General features: G+C 44.7%; 2 protein-coding genes across 2 annotated transcripts in view; both read left to right on the forward strand.

Moving 5' to 3' along the window:
- LOC108793559 (methyltransferase-like protein 7A) overlaps positions 1-5910 on the forward strand; it is a 12256-nt gene extending 6346 nt beyond the window's left edge. Inside the window, exon 2 of the mRNA XM_018564537.1 lies at positions 5616-5910. Coding sequence (XP_018420039.1) covers positions 5616-5855 — 240 coding nt within the window. The 3' untranslated portion in view covers positions 5856-5910. The remainder of the gene's footprint in view (positions 1-5615) is intronic.
- Positions 5911-14428: 8518 nt separating this feature from the next.
- Positions 14429-17487, forward strand: LOC108793561 (methyltransferase-like protein 7A). The gene is made up of 2 exons (XM_018564540.1): positions 14429-14960; positions 17236-17487. Exons 1-2 carry the CDS (start codon positions 14463-14465, stop codon positions 17470-17472), a joined length of 735 nt encoding a protein of 244 aa, XP_018420042.1. The 5' UTR covers positions 14429-14462; the 3' UTR covers positions 17473-17487.
- Positions 17488-18995: the final 1508 nt, after the last annotated feature.

The following is an 18995-nucleotide window of genomic DNA, read 5'->3' on the forward strand; positions in this document are numbered from 1 at the left end:
CCAATCAGGCACTGTAGAGGGTCGCCCGCTGGGGCCTCGGAGGAGTGAGCGGCCGCGTCTGATGCGGGCGGGCTGGCCAGCCATGTGCATGAGGGAAGGAGCCACTGCACATGCGGCCACGGCAGACCCCCCCAACAGCAGAGAACGGGTGAAAGCAGCAGAGGGCGGGTGCAATAGATAGTTTAGATAGATAGTTGCAAAGTGAAATAGCCAATAGGAATCTAGGTTTCTACTGCTTCCTGTATATATCAATGACTCAGAGTGATTACATGCGGTTAGGGATAGATGAGTGGCCCTGGATGCAACCCGGCTGCATACAGGGTCACTCATCAGTCCCTAGCCATATGCTGGCAGCCGTAGACAGTGTCAGCCTGACACTGTCTACGGTGATTCATACACGCTTCCTGTCCGCAGCTGATCATAAATACTGGTCCGTACATATCGCAGAAATACACAGATCTGGGTGGTCTACAGCCTTGAATGACCATGTGAATGAGGCCTAAAGATACTACTGAGTGGAGGGAACATTTGCTGGTCTATAGCCATGAATGACCATGTGAATGAGGCCTAAAGATACTACTGAGTGGAGGGAACATTTGCTGGTCTATAGCCATGAATGACCATGTGAATGAGGCCTAAAGATACTACTGAGTGGAGGGAACATTTGCTGGTCTATAGCCATGAATGACCATGTGAATGAGGCCTAAAGATACTACTGAGTGGAGGGAACATTTGCTGGTCTATAGCCATGAATGACCATGTGAATGAGGCCTAAAGATACTACTGAGTGGAGGGAACATTTGCTGGTCTATAGCCATGAATGACCATGTGAATGAGGCCTAAAGATACTACTGAGTGGAGGGAACATTTGCTGGTCTATAGCCATGAATGACCATGTGAATGAGGCCTAAAGATACTACTGAGTGGAGGGAACATTTGCTGGTCTATAGCCATGAATGACCATGTGAATGAGGCCTAAAGATACTACTGAGTGGAGGGAACATTTGCTGGTCTATAGCCATGAATGACCATGTGAATGAGGCCTAAAGATACTACTGAGTGGAGGGAACATTTGCTGGTCTATAGCCATGAATGACCATGTGAATGAGGCCTAAAGATACTACTGAGTGGAGGGAACATTTGCTGGTCTATAGCCATGAATGACCATGTGAATGAGGCCTAAAGATACTACTGAGTGGAGGGAACATTTGCTGGTCTATAGCCATGAATGACCATGTGAATGAGGCCTAAAGATACTACTGAGTGGAGGGAACATTTGCTGGTCTATAGCCATGAATGACCATGTGAATGAGGCCTAAAGATACTACTGAGTGGAGGGAACATTTGCTGGTCTATAGCCATGAATGACCATGTGAATGAGGCCTAAAGATACTACTGAGTGGAGGGAACATTTGCTGGTCTATAGCCATGAATGACCATGTGAATGAGGCCTAAAGATACTACTTAGTGGAGGGAACATTTGCTGGTCTACAGCAATGAATGACCATGTGAATGAGGCCTAAAGATACTACTGAGTGGAGGGAACATTTGCTGGTCTACAGCCATGAATGACCACATGAATGAGTCCCAAAGATACTACTGAGTGGAGGGAACATTTGCTGGTCTACAGCCATGAATGACCACATGAATGAGTCCCAAAGATACTACTGAGTGGAGGGAACATTTGCTGGTCTACAGCCATGAATGACCACATGAATGAGTCCCAAAGATACTACTGAGTGGAGGGAACATTTGCTGGTCTACAGCCATGAATGACCACATGAATGAGTCCCAAAGATACTACTGAGTGGAGGGAACATTTGCTGGTCTACAGCCATGAATGACCACATGAATGAGTCCCAAAGATACTACTGAGTGGAGGGAACATTTGCTGGTCTACAGCCATGAATGACCACATGAATGAGTCCCAAAGATACTACTGAGTGGAGGGAACATTTGCTGGTCTACAGCCATGAATGACCACATGAATGAGTCCCAAAGATACTACTGAGTGGAGGGAACATTTGCTGGTCTACAGCCATGAATGACCACATGAATGAGTCCCAAAGATACTACTGAGTGGAGGGAACATTTGCTGGTCTACAGCCATGAATGACCACATGAATGAGTCCCAAAGATACTACTGAGTGGAGGGAACATTTGCTGGTCTACAGCCATGAATGACCACATGAATGAGTCCCAAAGATACTACTGAGTGGAGGGAACATTTGCTGGTCTACAGCCATGAATGACCACATGAATGAGTCCCAAAGATACTACTGAGTGGAGGGAACATTTGCTGGTCTACAGCCATGAATGACCACATGAATGAGTCCCAAAGATACTACTGAGTGGAGGGAACATTTGCTGGTCTACAGCCATGAATGACCACATGAATGAGTCCCAAAGATACTACTGAGTGGAGGGAACATTTGCTGGTCTACAGCCATGAATGACCACATGAATGAGTCCCAAAGATACTACTGAGTGGAGGGAACATTTGCTGGTCTACAGCCATGAATGACCACATGAATGAGTCCCAAAGATACTACTGAGTGGAGGGAACATTTGCTGGTCTACAGCCATGAATGACCACATGAATGAGTCCTAAATATACTACTTAGTGGAGGGAACATTTGCTGTTCTACAGCCATGAATGACCATGTGAATGAGGCCTAAAGATACTACTGAGTGGAGGGAACATTTGCTGGTCTACAGCCATGAATGACCATGTGAATAAGGCCTAAAGATACTACTGATTGGAGGGAACACTTGCTGGTCTACAGCCATGCATGATCATGTGAATGAGTCCTAAAGATACTACTGAGTGGAGGGAACATTTGCTGGTCTACAGCCATGAATGACCACATGAATGAGTCCTAAAGATACTACTGAGTGGAGGGAACACTTGCTGGTCTACAGCCATGCATGATCACGTGAATGAGTCCTAAAGATACTACTGAGTGGAGGGAACATTTGCTGGTCTACAGCCATGAATGACCACATGAATGAGTCCTAAAGATACTACTGAGTGGAGGGAACATTTGCTGGTCTACAGCCATGAATGACCATGTGAATGAGGCCTAAAGATACTACTGAGTGGAGGGAACATTTGCTGGTCTACAGCCATGAATGACCATGTAAATGAGTCCTAAAGATACTACTGAGTGGAGGGAACATTTGCTGGTCGACAGCCATGAATGACCATGTGAATGAGGCCTAAAGATACTACTGAATGGAGGGAATATTTGCTGCTGTTTTTGGTATCCTGCACCCTGTACTGTCTTGGCCAACTGAGCCAATAAAACACCCAAAAAAGTGAGTGGAAGTCTTTCTGTCTGCCATCATTGGGGGGGGCGGTGAGTGTCTGGTTGCAGCTACAAGACAAATCACCAATAGGAAGCCTAGGAGGGCCCATAACATGCAACAGATCCATTGGGGTAATTTTGCTACAGAAGTTAAAGCCATTCTGTACTGTCGTAATATTCAGACACCAGTGGAGACTTACGTTTTCCTCAGCCTGCCAAATCCTGTTGCTTAACATGGACCTTTGGTGCCTAAACTCTGAACGAATTAAATGATTATGCAAGCAGTATTGATCTTTCTCAACTGTACTGTGTTCTGTTTATATTAAGCGAGATAATATGGACAGAGCCAGTGTGTCACTTGAAGTGGAATAGCAAAGGGTCAGACCAAGCAGAAACTTCATTTAGCAGGTTTCATGATAACAGCTAAACCCTTCTACAAGAATTCAATGCCAGGCCAGCCCAAGCACATGGGCTTGACACGTGCTCATGGCAAAGTGTGTCTTGTACGCTCTTAGGGAGGGATGCACCGATACCGGTTTTTCGGTATCGAGTATGTGTACCGTTATTTTTTTCCCGGTACTCGCCGATGCCGAATACCGATACCGGAAGTCGCATTAAGGAAGCCAGGCATTAGACCTGATTAGACGGGAAGCCGGCTCCATGCTCACTCGTCACCAGGTGATGGGGAAGCATGGAGTCGGCTTTCTGGCCAATCAGGAAGCCGGGCAGTGAGTCATTACACGCTGTCCAGCTTCCTGATTGGTCGGGAAGCTGGCTCTATGCTTACAAAGGACCATGGAGCCGTTTTCCCGGCCAATCAGAAAGCAGGCAGGGGCAAGACATTACCTGCCCCCCAGCGTCCTGATTAGCTGGTAAGCCAGCTCCATGCTCCCTGTTGACAAGGGAGCATGGAGCCGGCTTCCTGGCCAATCAGAAACCGGGCGGAGTGTAAAGACTCGCCACCCAGCTTCCTGATACCAAAAGTTCTGGTACCGGAAAAAGGATTGGGAGCATTTGGGCGAGTACTCGCACTCGCCCAAATACTCGGTATCGGCACAGATACTAGTATCGCTATCGGTGCATCCCTACTCTTAGGGTTTACCTAAAGTCCATCTGTATATGTTTGTATAGTGCTGCTCAACTTCTAGTACTAAATAACGTTAACTATTACATAATGTGTTATTGCTAGCCCTTTTTTAATTTCTTTATTTGATTTATTTTATATATTCTTTAAGCAAATCTCTAATACAAAAAAAAAAAATCACAAATATTGCCTTGTCATCAGTAGTGATGGGCCGAACACACCCGAGTTCGGTTCGAGTTCGAACTTTAGAACATGAAAAAAGTTTGAACTCGAGCTTCGAACTCAATGAAAGTCTATAGGACCAGAACTCTGAAAATCAATTGACCTCATTTTGAAGGCTTATATGCAAGTTCTGTTATTTGCCACAAAAAGGGTATGGGGATTCGGGTACTGGCCTAGGGGGACATGTATCAATGAGAAAAACACTTTTAAAGAATACCGTTTTTAAAGGAGCAGTGATTTTAACATTGCTTAAAGTGAAACAATAAAAATGAAATATTCCTTTAAATATCGTGCCTGGGGCACCTAAACAGCCTGTAATTGGGTGGAGCTAGCGGTGACTGCTAGCTAGCTCCGCTGAACTGTTTACATTTGTCCGGCACCTGACAGGGCTTAGCTGTGTGAGCCATGATTGGGCAAAGTCATCATGACTTTGCCCAATCTTGGCTCTCCCAGTTCTCTGTGCTGTGATTGTCTTGCACCTGAACTGTGGTCAGGTCCATTGCTTTACCCAATCAGGGCTTCACAAGGCACTATGTGGTGCGCAGTGCCTTGTTGGGCGCTCGGCGGACGAACAGCCTGCTGAATGCCCTGACAGTTCGTGTGTTCGCCGAACACACGAACTACCGATGCTTGAGGCGGACTGTTGTTTGACTCGAACATCAAGCCCATCCTGACCACTGCAGACTGGGAACATCCCACCAGAGCTGCAATTTTTTGAGTTGCTCTGACCCAGTCATCTAGCCATCACAATTTGGCCCTTGTCAAAGTCACTCAAATCCATACACTTGCCCATTTTTGGCTCCTTCCGCCACATCAACTTCATGAACAAAATGTTCACTTGCTGCCTAATATATCCCACCCACTTCCAGGTGCCATTGTATTTAGATAATCAATGTTATTCACTTCACCTGTCAGTGGTCATAATGTTATGGCTGATCAATGTGTGTGTGTGTATATATATATATATATATATATATTTAATTGTCCCTCTTGTTTTCCAGGGTGGAGCTTTCTACTTTCTTGAACATGTGGCCTCAACAGACGAGTCCGGCTGGATAAGTTTTTTTCAGAAGGTCCTGAATCCTACCTGGAAGCTGATTTTTGATGGCTGCAGCATACGAAGGACCACATGGAAGGACCTGGAAGATGCCAAATTCTCAGAGTTGAACCTGCGCCATATATATGCACCTACGCCTATGAAACTTATTAACCCTCATATTATTGGATACGCTGTCAAATAAATTCATAAACTGCACATTGTAATGGAGTATTAGGCAGGTTCTCCTATTTGTAAAACCGATCCGCATGAATAAATGTCTACATGTCTACATCTACTGATGTGTTTTACTTGCTTTGTAGTTCTGATTGAAGTCAGGTAAGAGGGCTGAGAAGGGATATGCAGCAACTAGGTAAAAAAATAGCCACTTCTTTCAGGCGCATTTACATTTTCACATTTCAGAAATGCACGGACCATCATGTATGGTTTTAGGGACTTTCACCTGTTTTAACTGGCTGTGGTACATTTTAACATGCATTGCCATGCTGTTTTGCTTGGGCTTCAACATGGCAAAATAAATGGTAAAACAAGCTGCTATGCACAAAAATGCATGCCAGTGTATAACCAACTATGTGCCTTTCAAAACTCTACACTGAATGAGTCATTCACGAAAAGGATAGAGTGAGGAAGGGATAAAACCCCTGGCATGTTTTCACTGGAATATGATTGCCTATTGGGGAGATTTCCTCACATTCTGTTGGGACAGATGGAGGCACATAATGCAACAAAACACATTTTTTTCAATAAAACCTTGTCAGCCTATTATTACTGTCTGTGACTTCCTGCCCCAACCACTGATGGGGAAGAGGTCCTAACCCAGTCTATCCAAAACGAAAAAATAGTTTTGGTTTAAAGTTGGCCTGTTATATAATTTAATATAAAGGGTTGTTGTTTTTATGAAACAGCACTGGAGTTTGGTTAGGTGGTCACATACCTCCCAACTGTCCCTCATTTGGAACCAAATCGCTCTGTCCCTCTTTCCTCCTCAGCTATCCATCTTTTTGGTCTGATGTACAGATGTTCTGGTTAAGAAGAACTCAGGGCAGAACTGCAGGAGTTACATGCTTTTGTCCAGTGTGCAAAATAAAAAAGATATACTCACCCGATCCTCGGTCCCACGGTGATGACCATTCACCTTTCTTCTTTAACTACCAAAAGTGTTGCCTAAATACATTGAGCTACAAGAAGTCCCTTTTCTCATCTCAGAAAGTTGGGAGGGATGTGTTCAGTGTAATGCAAACAGTGTTTAGTGCAGGTACTACTTCATGTGGAGCAAAAAATCAATACGTCTTTGAGAACTCTCATTTGTGTCACATTCTGCTAAAGGGCAAAGGGAAACAACCATGGATTACAGTAAGGCGCACATTACAGTATTGTTTTAAAAAATCTGAGGGTTTAATAGGGCCGCAAAAGTACTTGCCATAATATGTAACTATGCATATGGCAAAACATATACCTCTAGTACAGATTTCATAAAAGATGCTCAGCTGGAGCCGAAACTTCTAATTGAATATCAAATCCAAATAGGCTACATTCCATGTTCAGTGACTGCCACCCAATCATCACACAAAAGGGTTTTCATAGACTCATTATGGCTACATACACAGATTGGTCACATAGCACTCTTTTAATTCCCCTCAATCTGCTTCTTGGCCTCGCATACCACTACTCTCCTCCCTTTGTCATTCTCCACCAATACAACATCTCTCATTGCCTCCTGGAAACAGCATCATCCTCTGTTTTACCAGCTTGGGTCCCTTTTGGGGGATAAATCATGTTGAACATTTACAAGTACCAATTTTGTGTATGATATTTTAATAAATGGGTTTAAACTAAATAGATTTATTTACATACAACTCTGTGGAGGTGGACAGAAGAACTGGTGGCAGATGAAAGAGGTTGGCACTGATATCTGACTTTGCTAGCAGGCAAAAGGAGATTGGGTGTCCACGGAGAGCAACAGTGGGAGCAGAGTGGTGGTATGGGAAGCCAAGAAGTTAGTTAAAGCAGTTTACCAATCCTTAGTCAGGTGGTTGTATTTGTTTTCCTTTTCCTTTAGTTTCACCTTGTGATCCTGCCAGTAAAAAAAAATTTCCGTAACTGCTTATAAAGTGTTAACCTTGAGTTCGGCTTCCATTTGTAGTCAAGTCAATTTAAATCTGCTAGCCCATGTAAGGCTGGCCATACACCTATATATTTTTTTCGTTTAACCCGTGGGCTGGCCGAAAAAAAAATCTCCAACACAAACAGCGTGTCGATCGAGGAATCACCGCTGTTTATATTGTATTCTAACAGATGCTGCCTGTCAGAATCCCCGATCAGAGCGGGCAGCTCATTGGCTGCCGGCTCTGATCATACGAAGATTTTCCAGCAGGCTCCTTCGATCAGCTGATTGAGGAATGCCGACTGAAAGGGAGCCAACAGCCCCACACACTGTGTAAATTTTGGCCGGTACATTAAAAACCGACCGAAATTTGGCCAGAGTATGGGCACCTTAACATGACCCTCTCCACAGGTTAACAATGCTGCTGTCCAAGGGTGGCTCTGTTGCTCCTCCGTAGACTGGAGCCACCCTAAGACAGCAAGTGAGTTGCTGGCTAGATCACCATGTGAAAGTAAAGGGGAAGAAAAAAGAAGTGAAAACTAATGCAGGATTGGTAACCACCTGCAATATATAACATCTTAGTTTTGTGGTTTAGATACACTTTCAAGATTCTTGAATGAGGAAAATTGCCTTCTCCTGTGATGACAACTCTGCAAACTGCATTACAGCCACTGACATCTTTTCTGATGCTCTGCACTCGGGACATTTCCTTTCAGCCATTGGGTGACCAGTGATGATGCAACTACTGTACCAGCATGATGGAATTGCATTATTATAGCACTTGGCTTAAGTCTTTGGCATCTTATAGGTACCAAAAGTGTTTACTGCACTGAGCACTCGCCACAAGCAGAATACAATAAAAAAAAAGGAAAAAGGAGCGTTTGGTCAGAAGATCCATATAAAGTTTCTTCTATCAAAAACTCTGGCTACTACGGTAGTATTTTTTGCAACTTCCTCTTTAAAGAATAGTAAACAGCTTCCAAATGATTGTATTGTTAGGCAGCCTTGACAGTGGAGTAAAGTTTGAATCATGATATCTGTACAGGTGAAACTTGAATAATTAGAATATCGTGCAAAGTTCATTTATTTCACTAATGCAACTTAAAAGGTGAAACTAATATATGAGATAGACTCATTACATGCAAAGCAAGATAATTCAAGCCGTGATTTGTCATGATTGTGATGATTATGGCTTACAGCTCATGAAAACCCCAAGAACCCCAAATACACAACCTCAAAAAAGTAGATTATTACATGCAATCAATAAAACAAGGATTGTACATAGAACAATATCGGACCTCTGAAAGTACAAGCATGCATATGTACTCAGTACTTGGTTTGGGCCCCTTTTGCAGCACTTACTGCAATTACTTTTGCACGATATTCTAATTATTCGAGTTTCACCTGTATATACAATTTTTTACAGAAGGGAGGGGATCATATACCTATGACCTGCTTGGAATGCATCATAATACCTGACTCACGCTGACTCTGTGTAAATACTGGTTTACACTATCACTCCCTCCCACCTCACATTTTTCCATTTTCCATTTAACAGGGACAATTTAGCAGAACAACTGCTTGTGTGTCTATATCCTGACAGTGTAGAGGTAGTGTGGCGGAGTGCAGCTTCACTCAGAGACAGGTGTTGGCCCCTCTAACGCAGTTTCCCACAATCATTTGGGTTCCCGCAATCCTCTTGGTTCCCACAATTTTCTGCACACCCACCATGCCCTGTGCTCCTGGACACGCTCAGGGGATATAAATTCCAGCTCTGAAGAAGGGTAAAAGGCATATGGACCAGCTGGAAACATTTTTGTTTCGCCACATGCCTTAAGGCACTGGCAGGAAAATGGTTAAACTTTTTCATTCCAGGGCCCAAGTAAGAAAATTGTTATAATTTTTGTCCCTAGCAGCCCATCTTCAAATTGCACCTTGGCTCATACATATCAATCTTGTTTTTTTATTATTAGTATTTATATAGCACTGACAGTTTACATATACTGCACATTCACATCCGTTCCTGCCCCTGAGGAGCTTACAAACTAAGATTAAGACTAAGAAGTAAAAGTGCTAACCACCAAGCCACTGGGAGCAAGATAAGTCTTTAATAAAACAGGCAGTACTAAGGGAGGAGTGGACCATAATATACAGTGCAGGTTTACTAAGTAAACTTGGGAACAAGCAGGCAGCAGCAAGTCAGAACTCCTGATCTGCATACTTGTACCTGGATTAGTGAGTCAGAAAAATGTGCAAGCCTTTAGATCAGCATTAGTGCCAGGAAGTTAACATCAGAAGCAGAGGTCAGCAATTGCAGCCACACAGTTCCCTCAGCACGCAATTATTTTAAAGCACTTGTCGCATATAAGTTTTAACAAGGGTCCCATAAAAACATTCCGTGCCTTAGATTTAATGCTATTCCTCGATGCAAACAAGTTTATCCTCTCTCATAAAGGAAATATTTGAGTCAGGTGACACTCACAGTTCTAGTATTATATGCTGACATTTTCTTAGAGGAAACCTGTACTGATTAGGGATGCACCGAAATGGAACATTAAAAAATTGTCAGGCCGAAACCGAATTCAAAAATGGCGTTTTTTTTACAACCATTTAAACATTTTTTTATTTTATTTGTATTTATTTTTTCACTTTACTGTTGGGGGCTCGAGAGAAATATAAAAGATCTAAACAGACCCCTGATATTTCCTTTTTAAAATAGAAAAAGAAATGGAGGACACAGAGTCTGCAGCCCCTGTTATGAATGAACAGGAAGCCTCTATACTGAGTGTTCCTACATTGTGGATATAGTGTCATTTACTATGTCCACAATCATGAATGAACAGGAAGTGATGTGTAGAGCACTTCCCATTCATTCATAACTGGGACATAGTAAGCACACTATGTCCAGTTATTTACAAACACTCAGCCAACAGCTGATCCCTGGGAGATCCCTGAGATCAGCTGTCACAGCCCCGGAGTGCCAACACACCACTAGATGATAGATGGGCCTGCATCATTTTTTTTTTCAGTGCAGTACTCCACAATGCATAGATGGTTTACATTAGTGAGCTGCTGTGGGAAATGCACATTTGCCATGCTGCGCTGGCAAAATGCATTGGGGTCCCATTAGAAATGAATGAGACCACAGTTTTGTGTGTCACTGTGCATTGCAGTAGCATTCGGTAAAATGCGTGCTTTACCATAATGCACAGATGTGAAAGCTGTCATTCCTGATGTCACCTGTAACATGTTATGGAATATCAGTCAGGTATACATATTCCCAAATAAGCTGATTCATAGTCTATGTATAGCTGAGGGTCAAACTGGCCTCAGAACCAATCTAATCTATATCTGTGGTGAGAACATTCACTCATCCACCCTATTGCAATTTCTGATAAGAACAATTCACATAACTTGCAAAAAGGTGTAAGGGAGGGAATCCCTCTTTGTATAACACAAAATAGAGATAATTATACAAAATGGAACCCTGGGGCCTACATTTTCATCACAAACAATAAGAGGGGGAAATCTCTTTAAAGCTCACCACACACATTGCAATCTTACTGTATCATTTTCTTTAAATCTACCAACAACTATGTAGTGTAAGGGCCGGCCTGATTGGATACAAATTGATAGGATAGACTAGGTAGGTCCAAGGCTGTCGTTTAAATGAGGCAGCTTGAGGATGTTGCCTCAGGCGGCATCTCTTTGGATCTCATAGGGGGGTGACAGGCAGAGTGGCATCGCATCGCACAATGTTTGCTGTGTGCCTGTCGCCCTCTTTCTGGCCAGAGCGTCCCAGGGCCATACACATCTCCCCACCCAGTTCTTAGCAATTTGGGACACTCTGGCTGGCATCTTGCCAAACTCCTGGCAACTGGTTGCCAGGAGTTGGGTGGGATGCCGACCAGAGCGTTTCATGCTCCTGCACCCCCCTGCCAGCTAGAAGTTCTCCCCCACCCGCCTCAGGCAACAAAAAACCTAGGGATGCCACTGGGTAGGTCCTCATATTACATAGTTTTGGTAGATCTAAAGTTGATAGTGCAAAGATTGCATGATCAGATTGTAGTGAGCCTAAAGGCTGATTCAGGCTTAAAGCCAAACTGCAGCTGCCAATACTTACTTCCCCTCCAGCGAAGCAACATCCACAAGCTCCCCCACTGGCTGCAACATTCCTATCTGATCTTTTTCCTGGATTGAGGTCTTTGGCCATTTTGATTGGCGGGCCCAGAATGACACACATGCACATGGGAGTTAATTCATCCCGACATTGACGCATGTTGTGAATCTACACATAGGCGCTATTAACACATGGCTTTAGGCTACGGCTGGGGATTCCTGCGGCAAGAACCTACATTTTCTTGCATGTGGGAATCCCAGGTGTGTCCGTACAGATGTGGCCGCGGTGCCCGTTCAGGTTAATGACAGGCTGACAGTGTCCGCAACTGTCAGTGGTTGTCTATACAAAATCATTCATGGAACAATTACGTCCAGGCACAATCATCTATCCCGGACCGCAGGTAATCGTTCCATGTGGACAACCACTGACATTTGCGACCACGGTGAGCAGGGCCGGATTTCCCACAAGGCCACCGAGGCAGGGAGTAGAGGGGGAGTAGAGGGGCGGCACAGTTGCCTGGCGGGTAGTGTTTTTCCACTTTTCGCGCTGCTTCGTGTAAGCAGGGCTAAATGTAGAGCGGGGAAGCAGCCACTCGCTTTGTACAAGTGATCCCGGCACAATGCTCCTGTAATGGAGGTGGCAGGTTTAATAAAGAGAACCTGTCACCTCCAAATGCTATCGCACAAGGGCTTGTCAGCTCCTGTGTGATAGCAATAAAGTGAAGAAAAAAAATTAAAAGTAAAAAAAGTGATAAAAAAGTAAAAAAAAAAAGAAAGAAAAAATAAATAAAAACAACCCTGCCGTCCCCCCCATCTGGTTGCCATTTTTCCTTGGGGGGAGTTTGGCGGAAAGGGAGGTGCATTGAAGAACTTGGTCTTGGGGCAGCAATTCTGAATTGAGAAAGCCGGTTGGATGACCTGTGAAACGTCTTCAAGAAAATTACAGCAAGTCCAGTTGCCTTGACTTATTTTTTACAGATATACCCAGGGGCGTAACTAGAAATCCCAGGGCTTCGGGGAAATATTAGGGGGTCTAAACAGACCCCTGACATTTCCCTTTTGAAATAGAAAAAGGCATTGAGGACACAGAGTCCTCAATGTCTTTTTCTGCAGCCTCAGCACTCAATGAATGGGAAGCACTCAGTACAGAGGATTCCCATTCATTCACAAACTGCTGATAGTAAGATATTTACTATCAAGCAGATTCTCAATGGGGAAAAGCCTCTGTACTGAGTGCTTCTCCCCATTGAGAAATTCATGAATGAACAGGAGGTGATGTAAATCACCGCCTGTTCATTCATAACTGGGGACACAAAGTACTATGTGTCCCCAGTTATTTACAAACACCGGAGTGATCAGACAATCGCTCCAGTGTTTGTGCTGCACACGGAGGATCGGTACATATCAATGATACTCCGATCCTCCGCTCGGCCACGCACACAGCCGCTGTCATCCTGAAACTGACAGGAGGTCAGCGGATCCGCTCTCCTATCGATCACGATTATCGAGCGGCAGGCGGGGAGGAGAGCAGAGCCGCTGTCCTCCTGTCAGTTTCAGGACGGCAGCGGCTCTTCCGCCGTTCATTTTTTTTCGGATCCCCGCTGCCTCAGACCATTCAAGCGGGGGAGAGCAGCGGGGATCCGGCCCCCCCAGTGCCGCGGGCCCCATAGCGACCGCATCGGTCGCTATGGTGGTAGTTCTGCCACTGGATATACCATTACCTGGATGAATGAGAACCTTCGCAGACATATGGCTTTTAAGGGTTCATGATGAAGGGCGTCCTAGCCAAACGCTGAGTTTTTCATTCACACTAATGCAGCTTCGTTCAACAAGAAAAGGCTGCAATTGTCCTGCTTTGCCTGCGGTTTAAATGCACCTAAAAAGGACATGCTGCATCCAAGGGAACGCAGTGCAATGCAAAGCAGGTCAGGCGCAGCCTCTGGACTGTCATGTGTACTGTTCAATTACAGTGACTAGAATAGAATAAATCTCAGAGCTGCAAAGACCCCTAATGGCATTGGATTCATTAATGAGACGTACATGTCTGCACGTCCCTAAAATTAACATTTATAGATATCACATGATCACATACTTCAGCTTTTTCAGACGTGCACACGTGACCTTTGAACACCCTTTCCTGTATAAAGGTTAATGTTACAATGTAACCGCTTAGCAGAGGAAGAAGTAATTAGCGCCCAGAGGAAGAAGTAGACACGCTCCCTCCTTGCTCGTTTCACGTTTTCTCTCATTGCTGAGCCAGCAATGAGCTTTTTCTCACTGCCCATCAGAAGTGACAATAGGCCCGCCCCCCGGACGGACACGCACCTCTTGGCTGAACTGTCACCCAGCAGCAGTGACAATAGGCCCGCCCCCCGTACGGACACGCACCTCCTGGCTGAGCTCTCACCCATCAGAAGTGACAATAGGCCCGCCCCCCGTACGGACACGCACCTCCTGGCTGAGCTCTCACCCAGCAGCAGTGACAATAGGCCCGCCCCCCGCCACGGACATGCCTCCTGGCTCAGCTGACACAGAGACTGCTCTTCATCGTTGGCTGCACTTCTGACAATGGCAGTGCACATTGTATTCTTCCAGCTATGTGTAGCTCTCATAGCACTGCCCATACACATCCTGGCCTTGCTGGGCCTGTGGGATCCCATAGCTAAGAAAGTGCTGCCTTACCTCCTGAACAGAGTGACCAAGAACTATAACAAATACATGAAAGATCACAAGAAGGAACTGTTCAGCAACCTGAATGAGTTCAGGGGCCCCTCTGTGGAGCTCAGAGTCCTGGAGCTGGGCTGTGGCACTGGAGCCAACTTTCAGTTCTATCCAGAAGGATGTCAAGTCACCTGTGTAGATCCTAACCCTAACTTCAAGAAGTTCCTGAGCGCCAGCCTGGCGGAGAGCCAGCATGTCCAGTTCCAGGCCTTTGTGGTGGCCCCAGGGGAGAGCATGACCCAGATCCAGAGTGGCTCCATGGACGTGGTGATCTGCACACTGGTCCTGTGCTCTGTAGACAATGTGGAAGACATTCTGGCGGAAGCTCATCGGGTGCTGAGACCTGTGAGTGTAATTCTGTGACATGTACATTAGATGTTCAGTAATGACTACAGGGAATGATCGCAGTGATGCGTGACCAATCACAGATGTAGTGGGAAGAACAGTGTTCTATCGAAAGTTCCAACTTGTTGACCTCTCCAACTTGTGATGTCACATTGGGTGACTGCGAGTAGGAGATGTACAGCAGATGGTGCTAGTGCGCATGCCCAGGAAATCCTTGTCGAACTGTCTTAACTATTGCCACAGCGCCTGCGTGGCTATCCACTTCTATAACCCACTACAGTTATATTTGTCCTAGGTTATAGAAGCCGATAGCCGCGCAGGCGCAGTGGCTATTGCCTCATCGGATTCTATGACCTAGCCAAAGGTTATATTATGTTACAGCACCTGCGCGGCCACATGATTCTTTCAACCACCACAGTTGCCACTGCGTCTGCGCTGCTATCGGCTTCTATAACCTAGCACAAATATAAGTTTGTCCTAGGTTATAGAACCCGATGAGCCGCTAGGCGCTGCGGCAATAGTTAGACAGTTCAACAAGGATTACCCCCCTTGAACATTTTGTACTTGTACCCCTACTCATTCACTAAAGGGTTAAAAGAAAATAAATAGATCACACATTTGAAAAAATCCTTTAATTGGAAAAAAAAAACCAAAAACTTGCCAAAGTAAAAGAAAAGTCCCGCCGCACGCCAACCTGTCCGAACCCAATGTAGACTCGCTGCAAAATGACATCTCTGACCCGAATGTAAACAAATGGGTGGGGCGAGCTGTGACGTCACAGGGCTTGTTCCGCCCATTTGACATTCTCAGCTGTCATAGAACACAATAGCATTCGGGCCATTTAGGTCTGTGGGCCGAGGTGCCATAATACTATTCATGTATCATCATGTATTTGATTTGTAAACTACTTCTATTTAAACTCTTGAATAAAGCATCTGCCACCAGCTGCGGCTTGATGAAGAGGAAGGTGGAGACTATTGTTTCCTGCTGGACCATTTAATAAGCCGACACCTAGATGTATATTATCCTGTGAAGGTGCCCACACACCTTGCGATTATCCTACGATAATTGTGGGAAATCCCGCGGTCGTACGATAATCGCAAGGTGTGTGGAAGGCGTGCGACCGTTTCTACTGTACGGTCGCACGACTTTTGTCTTACGAACATGTTCGAAAACCAGCCGATTTTTTAATGACCTTACAACCATCGCAAGACAAAAGTCTTGCGAAGGTTGTAACGGTGTGTGGCCAGCCTTACGGTTAAAGATGAAACTCTGGGTTGATAGAAAACTTACCCTTCCAGTGGAGCTTTCCCAGCACTGCAAGGGTTGAGTGCTCATTTTGTCTGGGGGGGGAAGCTGTTTAACTTACCTGATCCTCAGTCCCTTGGCACCTCTTTCCCACTGCAGCTCTGGAATGTCCCTCATCGTCATCACATCTCATGCAGGTCAATGGACCCGCATAAGACGTGATGACCTCAGTGGTCTTTTGACTGCCGGGGCCAAGGGAAGAAGAGGCTGCAGGGATTGGTCTAGCATCCCAGAGCGAGTGAGGATCAGGAGAGTAAATCTGTTTTTTAGGGGGTTTTTTGAGCCCCCTAGACAAAACGAGCACTTAATCCTTGCAGTGGAAGGGTAAGTTTTTTGTTTTCCTGGAGTTCTTGTTTGATGGCTGGTTGTCTGTGCATGTCTTTCACAATGAATCTTACGGCCGAGCAAGATAAACAGGCGCATGAAACAGGTTCATTTTACTGCAATTCTGTTGACTATACCAGCAGCAAGGCAAGATTTGAAAGCTGCGATGCGTGGCGTATGCAAAGCCAGCAGCAACGTCTATTATTATACAGGACTTGTATAGGGCCAACAGCTTGTGCAGCGCTCTACAAAATAAAGAGAAACCATATAGTTACAACACCATTCAGAACAAGAGGGTTAGGAGGGTCCTGCCCATGAGAGCTTACGATCTAAAAGCACAATATCCGGGAACATTCACCATAGGCATACCTATGTGACATCCACTGCTATAAAGTGTCATGCTCCTCTTTGCCAGTCTCATTGTCTTGGCAGGCACAATAATCGCAGCAGATTGGGCTCTACAGTCTCTTGTAAGATGCTGAGTTCAGGTTCTGAACAGAAACTCATCGGGTTGAGTTGTGAGGAGAAGAAATAGGTTTTCATCGGTGTCGGCCTCCAATATCATTACCTCCAGTGTATACACATGAAGGATTACGGCTTATTGTTGCTCTTGTTTTCTGACCATTCGTATGTTCTGTTGCAGGGAGGAGCGTATTATTTCATAGAACACGTGAAGGCAGATCCTTCCTCTTGGAACTATTTTTTTCAGATCATTTTGGATCCAACCTGGAAATACATTGGGGATGGATGCAAGCTAACAAAGGAAACATGGAAGTATCTGGAAAAATCGAAATTTTCAGATGTAAAACTTAGACACATCATTGCTCCATTTAAACACAGCCCTGTCAAACCCCACATCATCGGATATGCTGTGAAATAAACTTTAAATATGTCAAATAAAAACAAACACGGGACAAAGACTATCTGCCGTCTGAAAGAAATTGGTTCATCTGAAGATTTCGGTATGCATCTAGTTTGTTTTTTTCAGTGACTATATGAGAACTAATGAGCACAGACTTTTGTTTGTATCTTAGCTTCTTTTCTTCTCCATACAAGTCAATATGCAGGGTAAAGAAACTCCTGGCAACCCAGAAACCGCATGCAACAGACTTTGAGCAACTCCATGCCAAATTAAAGCAACTCAGAAGCAAGTCAAAGCCACAGAGAAGCATAACGCATGACTGAGTCTGAAGCCCACGCATATGAGCTCTTTGTAGTTCGTATTTAAAATTGTACTTGTAATTTGTATTTAAAGAGACTCTAATACTTTGCCCAACCCTATGTAAGCTCAGTGTTAAGATAACATAGGGTTAATGACTTCTTCTCGTCCCTCACATGACAGTGTTCAGGTATGTTGTTTGGGCACAGGCCTGAGCAGTGCATTCTGGGAGGAAGGGTAAAGGATCATATGCTCCCCCATATCCAAAAGCATTGGGCTCTGATGGGTGAGTATCAGCAGGTGTTGAATTGACAAGTGACAGAGTCTCTTTAAATAAGAACCCTGAGCAAAATTAATATAGGGATACACTATACAGTCAATTTTAATCTCGTGCTGCTTGTTGTCACATCATCTGTAACACTGAAGTATTTGTGCTGGTAATGAGGTAATTGCCAACAAATGATTGAATTGCTGAGCAGCACAAGATTTTATTTTAAAGTCCAATGACATGCAGATTGTTTTTTTGTTATGGTGTGGGTAAGGGCTGGGACCTCTGTCCATGGCCAGGTCTTCAGTGCTGTCCTAGACCTTAGCACTTAAGGTTTCTCACCCACACTTCTGGCATGGCCAAGACTTTTTGATTTTGTGTCTCCAAGCAGTGTGTTCTTCATACATTTCAATGGAGAGGGTGTGTGATATAGCAGTTCTGTGCTCTGCGCCTTGTAGTTGATATGTGCAGAACTTACTTGAGGACAATAGTGACTGAAGCTCCAAGCATGGTCCATCTCTTTCCAGCTATGGTGTGATGATCTCTTCCTTCTGGTGTCCCAAGAAGCGTGAAGAACCAGCAGGGAATCGGGTCTGGTCACACTCAATCCAGCACAGATTTCTGATGTTTGGGAGGAATTATTTTCTAAAGGAAACTGTAGCAAGATGCATAGAAGCTGCCTTTGCTGACAAAACCTGAACATACTGGAACTGTGGCTCATTCTCATTCAAGAGCTTCACTACTTTTGAAGTCACTGACTTGAAACAAGTGTGCAGACAAGTTCTGACTTTCCTTTTATACATACTTTTGTCAGGTCAGCATTTGTCAAAGACAGCAGGGCTTCTAGCGTTTTTAGAAAGGAAACCCACCACAAGTATCTTAACGTGTCTGCAAGCACCATTTGTTTCTCCAGGGTCTTCACAATGAGCACAACTGGGCTCTCAGTATGTTTGTAGTGGCGTCCGTCTCTGATGCC

Source organism: Nanorana parkeri, unplaced genomic scaffold, assembly GCF_000935625.1.
Source record: "Nanorana parkeri isolate BGI_ZX_2015 unplaced genomic scaffold, ASM93562v1 scaffold758, whole genome shotgun sequence".
Lineage (NCBI taxonomy): Eukaryota > Metazoa > Chordata > Amphibia > Anura > Dicroglossidae > Nanorana > Nanorana parkeri.